The 8,828-nt window shown below is 34.7% G+C and overlaps 1 protein-coding gene across 8 annotated transcripts; it reads right to left on the bottom strand.

Annotated features, from left to right (window-relative positions):
• Positions 1–471: 471 nt before the first annotated feature.
• Positions 472–7,339, bottom strand: LOC105111049 (uncharacterized). 8 transcript variants are annotated; one of them, XM_011006282.1, is made up of 12 exons: positions 7,077–7,339; positions 6,738–6,848; positions 6,045–6,250; positions 5,698–5,945; positions 5,469–5,554; positions 5,200–5,348; positions 4,805–4,935; positions 4,324–4,593; positions 1,621–4,214; positions 1,422–1,530; positions 1,267–1,347; positions 472–802 (listed from the first exon to the last, which is right to left on the bottom strand). In XM_011006282.1, the coding sequence occupies exons 3-12, from the start codon at positions 6,235–6,237 to the stop codon at positions 716–718; spliced, it is 3,948 nt and encodes a 1,315-aa protein (XP_011004584.1). In that variant the 5' UTR covers positions 6,238–6,250; positions 6,738–6,848; positions 7,077–7,339; the 3' UTR covers positions 472–715. The 8 variants fall into 8 exon arrangements, 7 of the variants coding, with proteins under 7 accessions (XP_011004584.1, XP_011004586.1, XP_011004587.1 ...); XM_011006284.1 differs by having other exon boundaries at positions 4,805–4,932; XM_011006285.1 differs by having other exon boundaries at positions 5,221–5,348.
• Between the last annotated feature and the right edge of the window lie 1,489 nt (positions 7,340–8,828).

Raw genomic sequence — 8,828 nt, 5'->3', positions numbered from 1 at the left:
CATATAAATACTCTTATTATAAATACTTATATCTCTACTAGAAACTCGATGAATTAAATATAAAGATTTAAGTTTCTTATGATAAAATATAAATATTGTAAAAACTCATAATCATCCATCAGAAAGGTGTCGAAATTTAGTAGCAGGAATTCAAAGTTATCATCACTAAATAATCTAGAGTCAACAGTTGAGGCACACAACTAAAGAGTCAATAGTTGAGGATGTGTGCAAATTGTGATCCAAAAAGAGATTTTAAATGATAACATTGCGAGTATATAAATCACACTACCAAGGTCAAAATCCCTGTTTGAACCCTCATTTTTTAAGCGAGATATTGCAAAATACATTTGTCAGCAAATTCTGAAATTCATAACCCAAGTACTTTTGTCTGAGAACACTGCAGGTGGAAGTAAAATGCAAAGAAAATTGAAGTTCATGAATTCAGGCATCAATATTCAAATGCCAAAGTGCTGTTTCCACGTGTGATCATTTTAGCATCAAATATTACACGTGCTATTCCCCGAGTTGAAGGAAACAGAAATCACAAATTAGAAAATTAAAAACATAATCAGAATTTGTTTATTTTTTTTATGTCGTGATTTTAGAGAGTGACATTGTTAGTCATAGAAGAATGATCAGCTGAATCTCCTCGATTAGAACAGAGACACAGGATGCAATGGTCCAGGCCCTAGATTTTTTAGCGAACCATGTCGCCTCAATTAGAAGTGGAAGGTGGGGTGGTGTTGTTCATGAATTTTGTACAATCAAATGGCCCAACCCCTTGAGCGTTCTTCCGGCGTACCTGTAAACCATGCAAGTTATAATTATCAAACCAAATATTGGTAAATAATCAGCTTCTCTTCCATAAATTCTCAGGGTAGACTTCCCCTGGATCAGTCTCCTACACACTTCTCAAAACAGTCATGCATTCAACCACAAGCTAATGACCAGATTCATAAAAATTAAGTATGATTTCATAGTATCATGTCCTACTGTAGATCAATAGTGAATTAAACTCTTAACTAGAATATTATAGCAAGCGGATGAGCTCTGCTATATCTTAACTGAAATTTATAGATTTTATCACCAAGAAAATGATTTTTAAGTTCAGCTCCCAAACGAATACTACTCGTCCACCAGTACCATTTACAAGACATTAATCATACAAGAAACGTCCCCTCCTCCCTTGACCCACCGAAAAAGTCCCATTGCATCAAGAACTTACTGACATTATTTGAAAAAAGGGTAGAGCAAACAGGATCATACCGGGGACCACGGACCAGGTTCATGTTGAACCTTGTCGGGGGGTGAATTTCGTACAGCACCACCTTTCATGGTTAGAATTTCCTGCAGAAGTTTTTTAATTAGAGGCCACTGCTTATGTTTCATAAAAATCATTTACTATAGTCTTAGTCAATTACCTCTCCAGCTGCTTCAAATGCCGCCAACCACTCATCGGAAAAAGGAACCACATTTGGTGGTGGTTTTATAACACAAGCATCTTGTTTCTTGTTTTTAACAGGTTTCTCGCTGTCATTACAAATTTTCAGATGGACTCTGAAGAATTGGAGTATGTCTATAAAAATAACAAATCAGAGTGATTCAGATTAAAACACTTACAGTGACAATGTTGCAGCCTTATCTTCCGTGGGGTACATTACATCCAACTCATGCTGCACTTCAATGCTGGGACTGCTACTGGTCTGAGGAACTTTAATCTGAGCTTCCTCTGGCAAAATATTCCTATCTGATAAATCAACTTCAGCATCCTGCTGGACTCTCTGACTTGATTTCTCTTTTGTTTTCATTAATAACTTAGACTTCTCATTCAAACAGCAAAACGAACTAGAGTCACAATTATCCGCTGATGATGCAATATGATGCCTGCTCTTGTCTGAAGATGAATTAAATTCCAAGGAAGCAGCTTGATCGATCAGCTCATCACCGCTCCTATTCTTACTATCCATACTGCATTTGTAGTTTTCAATTGATGGCAGAATCTCCATGAAACCCGGCTCTGTATTAACCATAAATGTGTGCTCAGCATTTTTATCCATATCTGAACCAGCATTTTTAATAGGAGGTACTTGAGTGTCAACATCAAAACATCTTGATTCACACGAGCCATCACCCTGTTCTAAATCAACACCCAGAACATTTTTAAGAGCATCTCCTTTTTGCAACTCTACAGAAGTATTATTCATGAGCAACAGGCTATCATCCGAACAAAATTCATGATTTTCCAGGGGAGCTTGCTCAATCATCACGTAAGGATTTTGAACTGCCAGATGTTCTTCAAGTTCTCGAATGTCATCAACCATTACTGTAGAAGTTTTATTTGATACCAAAGGACTAATGTTACAATTGTGGCTATCAGATAATAGACTTTCTTCTGAGGACTGCACAAATGCATTTTGCATTACCGTTTCCTTGGTAATTCTATTAACTTGAGCAAGTTCATTTGTTTGTTCCATTATTTCACATTGGTGAATACCATTTAGACTTTCCACTTCACTTGCAATAGTTCCTCTGACATTTGCAATGTTACTATTACTGCATTCCCTTCGTTCTTCAAGAGATCGGCTCTTAGAAGACAACATATCATCAAATGCTCTTTCACTCTGATTGTCCTGATCAGATTCACAGAAATAAGTTATCACCTTAGTTTTCTCCATGTCTTCGTTCACATCATGCATACAAGTGGAGCAATTATTCTCCAGAATGGAAGAACCCCTTCCATTGGCATCATTTCCTCGCTGTAAATAAGAGGAACTAATGAATTTTTTAACCGAAGAATCACATTTACTTACTAAAACTCTGTCCCCACTCATATCATTTATCTCAGAAGCAACCTTAACCAGCCCTTTGTCTACAGAAGATACCAAAGGGTTTTCCACATGCATGCACTCTGACTTTCCAGCTGCATTAGAACTAGAATCATGCTTGGCAGGTGATTTTGAACTAAGAACTCCAGAACGTTCCAATATACCTCCAGAAGCATTAACATTTGATACCATATCTTCAGCACTTTGAAGGAGATTCTTCTCCTTGGATTCTTCAGAGAAGAATCTTTTTCCATGCAGTAAGTAACCATCATGTTGCAATCCACAATCATCTGCCATAGCTTGTTCTGTTACAAGGCATGGAAATGGAAGCTCTGTCTGTTTTGCAGCTTTTTCACTTGGATCACTAATAATCATCGATGGCAGATTATACTCCGCCAAGGTGTTTGGCATACTTTTCTCGTCCCTTTTGACTGTTAGATTACCATCTACAGACTGCAGCTGCACATTTTCCACATACAATTCTGTATACAAGTTTCCACTTTCACTAGATTCATTGTTTGTGTGCAGTATATCATTACAGCAAGATGGCCTATAAGGAATTTCCAGTTCAGCTGTACTACAGTCTGGGGATTTAAGAACTGCACTTGCAAGATTTGAACCACGACAGTTGTTAAGCTCTTCAGCTGATCTCTCCTCAATTGAAGTACCATTGTTCAAGCATAGGCTCAAACTCTCTGCATGACAGGTGTCAAGCTTCATTGGCTCAGATTGTTTCACAGTCTGGTCATTGACTTCCTGCATCCTGGCTAACTGAACATGCACTTTTTGGGTACCCTCATCACTATTAGTGCTCATACCTAGAGATGGAAAATCTGAATAGTCACTGTTATCCTTGATGATTGGAATGTATTGTCTGTCTTCAATGTGATGACTGGCTGTCACACAACTTTTCTCTGAAAGACTATCAACTTCTGCTACGAGGCTAACGCTGAATCTAGAATGGGGGTAGTCTAATCCAGCTGCAGTCATATCTCTACCTTTGAGGCAAAGCTCAGTGACTTTCTTGCTATGTTGACCTTTCTTCAGTTGTTCACGAGGGCCACCTTGCAAGAGCAACTGATTGTCATGAACATCGTGCAACTGCTGCTGATTATCTAGCCCATCACAAGTCCTAGAGTTAAGCGGTGCCTGAAACATCTTCTCTTTATTTTTTAATTCTGAATTGCCTTTGATCTTTCCCTGTGAAGTAGGATTGACAGAAGCAGCAGCATTGCTCCTCATATTCAAGGATGCAGATGTTTTATTGGATGGTTGCCAGTGACACTGATGATTTGAGAGGGCAGCTTTGTGCAAACTAGGAATGTTAGACTCTCGAAGTTTGCTAGTTTGAGTTCTTTCTAGGAGGCTAAGCGAACGAGCAGGTTTCGACTGCACCATAAATGAACAGAAAGGAAAAAAAGAAAAGCATCTAATCAAACATTATTTCAGTTAAAATGCGACTTATTATATTTATGTGGTCATGTTTAAGTGAGCATACCTGACTAAAAAATCCCAGTGATGGCGATGGCATCCGCAAGCCTGATGCTTTTGCCATTTGAGACTCTGTACATTGCTTGTTTTCACTGTTGCAGGAAGCGTTTTGCAAGAAAGAAACTGCAATTTTGCTGGTACTATTATCAGAGCCATTTAGTGGATGTGCAGCAACTGGATGTACAAGATCTGGGATCACTTCTGAGCAATTATTTGCTAGGTTAACCTGGGGGTGCTGTGTATTTGTTAATGAATGTTTTTTTGGCACCAGTCTGACCTGTACATATTAAAAGACCCCAATGAAGCAAGCATATTAGAAAATAAGGACATACTGATATGATACAGAATCTGCTAGTCTCCTGTAATCTTTTTTTTAAAAAAAAAAAAAAAAACCTAATATCTTGATATACAATCAGTGATACCAGGAACATGATATTCCAGGTCACGTTTAGTATTACAAAACTTCTAAAAGTTCAGGCTATCACTACCTTACTTCTAGCATGATGAGCAGTGGATTTTGGCAACAGTTTGTCAGAAGGACCAAGCTCCATGTCTTTTCGAATGCTTCTGGTATTAGTTGAAGTGTCCTTTGATCTAATATTCTTCTGACCATTACCTACTATAAATCAACAGAAAATAGAAATATCAATTTGCTTTTCTATGTGAAATTGACTATTCAAATTCAGATATAACAGAAAAGAAACTATACATTGAACAAGAAAACCCTCTGTAAGCAAAGTTTATCACCCATGAACTAATTATGAAATCTTAGTATTCTTTTGAAAGTCATGCAGATGAAAAAATAGGTTTGAAACTTACAGTAAAGACAAAAAAAATCTAAACCGCTTTACAGATGAAATACATGAATATACACAAAGACCACCTGGATGAGGAATCTGATTACGTTTCAAGTGGCTGGATCTAGGAGCAGCATAGACATTCGAGGGATCTGGCTTTGGAGCTAATAGTTTTGAAACTTTTGAGTCTTTTGTTGTCGCTTTAGTTTTGTTTGTAGTGGGAGGCCTTCTAAGAGTTCAAAGAAGTTAAGAATAACATTTCCATTAGAACAAATAGATTGAGAACAACATTGATAAGCCTATGGGGACAATCCATTGTTTCATTATTTATTACAAAACAGAACCTAGAGGATATGAAGATGATGCCACCGGTCGCGGGCAACCACTGCGTTTGGATGCACTTTGACTAATATTAGATGCTGAAAGAATTTTTCGCTTGGCCTGAAAAGCATGTATAACAAAAAAAATAGTAAAATTTCCTTCAATTTTTAAACAATGCAATGAATGAAACAAGATAAATAGAACAGCTTAAGCAACAAAAAAGTATAAAGAAATGGGGTGCAGATAAATTTGGAAAAACTAACCACAGAAGCTGGGCCAGCTTCATCTCTTGCTAATGAAACAGGCTTTGGAGAGAAGACACGAGCAGCCATGCCTCCATCGGCAAGAGTGTTTGGAGGCAATTCCTTGAACAAATTATCTTCAAGTGCTTGCATATCTGGTAACTCATTGATGCAGTCCAAACCACCGGATAGTAACTCTCTCCCTCCACGGGACACAGGCCTGTCAACTCTCGTACTGAGTGTTGATAATTCCAATGGATCTAAAACACCTGGCCAAAAAGAAAGGAAACTCAGGGTTCGATGGTAAAGTTGAGGTGCAAAACATTAGTAAACAAAGAGGACAATTGATTCCAAGGTTCATTGTTCACCTTCTTCAGTGAAAAAAGCTTTGTCCCATGCTAAGCTTTTCCGCAGATTGTATTTCTTTCGCTTCATCTGCTGTGGCTCAAGATTAAGTTTGGGCACATGTAGTTTGTCCATGGTAACACTTTCGTCACCAATCATAGCATCCATACATGATGAGGAGCTTGATTTGAAAGTATCTTGCCCATTGCACTTCATACTCTATTTCTTTCTGCACCATAAAAAAGTCAACAAACAGAAGCTGGTGAGAACAACAGATGCGAGACATGAAGGTGAGAAGTACATGTTTCTCTTACAATCCCAAAATTAAATTTTAATGTGCATCTAGCAGTAATCAACTATTCATAAGAACTCTTCAAAAAATCCAAGTTGAAGTGATAATTAGTTTTTTCAAGTAATGCCTCATAAACAAGGTTACAGCAACTTCTCCAGAAGCCCACATTGGAAAACAATTTTTTTCTTTCCTTAGTGGCCACACAAACATCTGAGATTCAACAGGAGAGAGCACAAATGCAATCCACATGTAGCTTTTCCATCAACTCCCAACATTAGTTCGCAGCATAGAACATAGTCCCATATTCTTCCTATGAAAATTATCATGAAAAACTGCCTGCTGCTGCAAATCTATTTCAAGTGAGCCACATTTCCCAGAAAAATCACAATTGCAACAGAATAGTAGGGCTAAGGCGAACATTAACCTGTTATGTTCCACGAAATGATGAAGATAAGGTGTCAGTTTCACAAGTTTCCGAATATAACTTTCCAGATTTAGAACCTAACAAAGTCTCTTCTAAGTACAAAACCTTTGGCTGCAAATAAGATTAATCGATACAGGTTTCTTCAGAAGTAAACCTAAATAATAAAATTAATCTTCATCCAAAATGTCTTCGCCTCAGCAGTCATTTGCATAAAAATTAAAAAAGAAAATCATACTACTACTAGGAATGAACAAAAAGGAGAAATATTAACCATTGGATTTGAAGTTGAAAAAGGAAAATAATTAGAAACCCTAATTTGGAGAAGGATGCAGCAGATACCGAGATTAGATCTGGAGACATAAAATAGGCAGGGCGTTGAAGAAGCAGCAAAGCGAACGATCTTTTCTCCTCCGCGAATCACATTTCAGTTTTTTTCTCTTCAATTACATTACAAAGACAAATGTAAAAGCAAAATTTTACCCTTTTCAGTTTATTATACTTCAGTTCTTGGTGTTGGTGCTGTCAGCAATAGTAGCGGTTAGGGATTTCAGATTTGGAAATTGGGAAATGGGAAGCGGGAATTGAAAATCAAACTTCCAAATTACAAAACTATCCATTCGTTAAAAAGTTTTTTTTTCCTTTTTATACAAAAAAATAAAATAAAATAAATTAAATTATATCAGTTGGTTTTGGATTAAGAACGGCCCGGCCTGTCCATGATCCTGGAGCCCAAATAATTATGTCGTCGGGATAATTAAAAAAAAAAAACGGAAATAGATGGAACATATGGGATAAGATGATGAATATTTTATATTTTGTTTGAAAGATGCGAAACAAAATAGAACAAAATGTAGAAAAAATTTTGTTTTATCCTTGATATACAATGTTTGAAACAATAAATAAATATCAGTATTTTTATTTTAGTCTATAGTGAGGATTTTTTTTTAATTAACTTGAAATAATAATTTTTTCACCCATCAAAATCATGCTAAAAAAAGTATAATCATTGTAAAAAAGATAATACATATTAAAAATAATATAATTAAATTATAATTTACTCAAACATTAAATCATTTTTAAAATATATTTAATAATAAAATAATAAATTTATCATGCAAGATAACAATTTCATCATATATACAATTTTTTTATTATCATTCAATCTCCATCTCTTCATCATCAAATACAATTTCTTTGACAGCATGATCAATTTTTATTTTTCTATTATATTAATTTTTCAATAATAATATTAATTTGATTTTTAATTTTTATAAATTATTAAATTGTATAAAATATTTTATTTTATTTTTAGCAATTTAGTGCAATTACATTCTTAAAAAAATATTCATAAAAATTATTGTGTGATAAAACATATTCGAGTTCAAAAAATATTTATTTTCAAGCTTATAACCAAGCCCAATCACTACTAGGTTTGGAATCAAACCAAGATGCTTGGGCTAAAAAAATTAACAACTCGTCATTTGTGATTGTCTTTTTCAAATTCTATCTGATTTTTAGATTTTTTTTATTAAATTTTGATTTGCTAACTAGTCATCTAGAAAAATATTAATTTACAGCTTTATTTTCATATAAAAAAAAAGATGAAAACACTCCATTTAAGATTATAAACACAAAATTAACATTAAAAATCATTTTTTAACAACTAATCTACATAGAAATTTAATTTTTAGCATTTTAGATCTAGAACTCCAAATCTATTTCTCTCTCAAATGGAATAATAAAATTGTCAAATTAAGTGTCTAGAAGCTTTTTATTATAAGAACTTGTATTTGGTGGGACCTTGTTAAGTAATTTGATTGCATTTCATCTGGTCAACATTTTATTTTTATTTTCAATTATTCTTTCTCTTTCTTGTTTGTGTTTCTCATATTTTTTATGAGTTTTGCTTTTATATTTTCTTGTTTTTATATATCTAATATTGAAAATTATAGTAATTGAAATCAATTATTTATATATTAATTTAATGATAGAGATTGAAGTTATAGAAAGTTTAAAGAGATATTTATAGAAAAAAAATAATTACATCTCTATTTTGTCCTCTATGTTCTTTCTATTTAGATGGACAATAAA

Source organism: Populus euphratica, unplaced genomic scaffold, assembly GCF_000495115.2.
Source record: "Populus euphratica unplaced genomic scaffold, PopEup_1.0 scaffold340.1, whole genome shotgun sequence".
Classification (NCBI taxonomy): domain Eukaryota; kingdom Viridiplantae; phylum Streptophyta; class Magnoliopsida; order Malpighiales; family Salicaceae; genus Populus; species Populus euphratica.
Note: the sequence above shows the minus strand (reverse complement) of the source record. Positions and strands in the feature narration are given on the sequence as shown.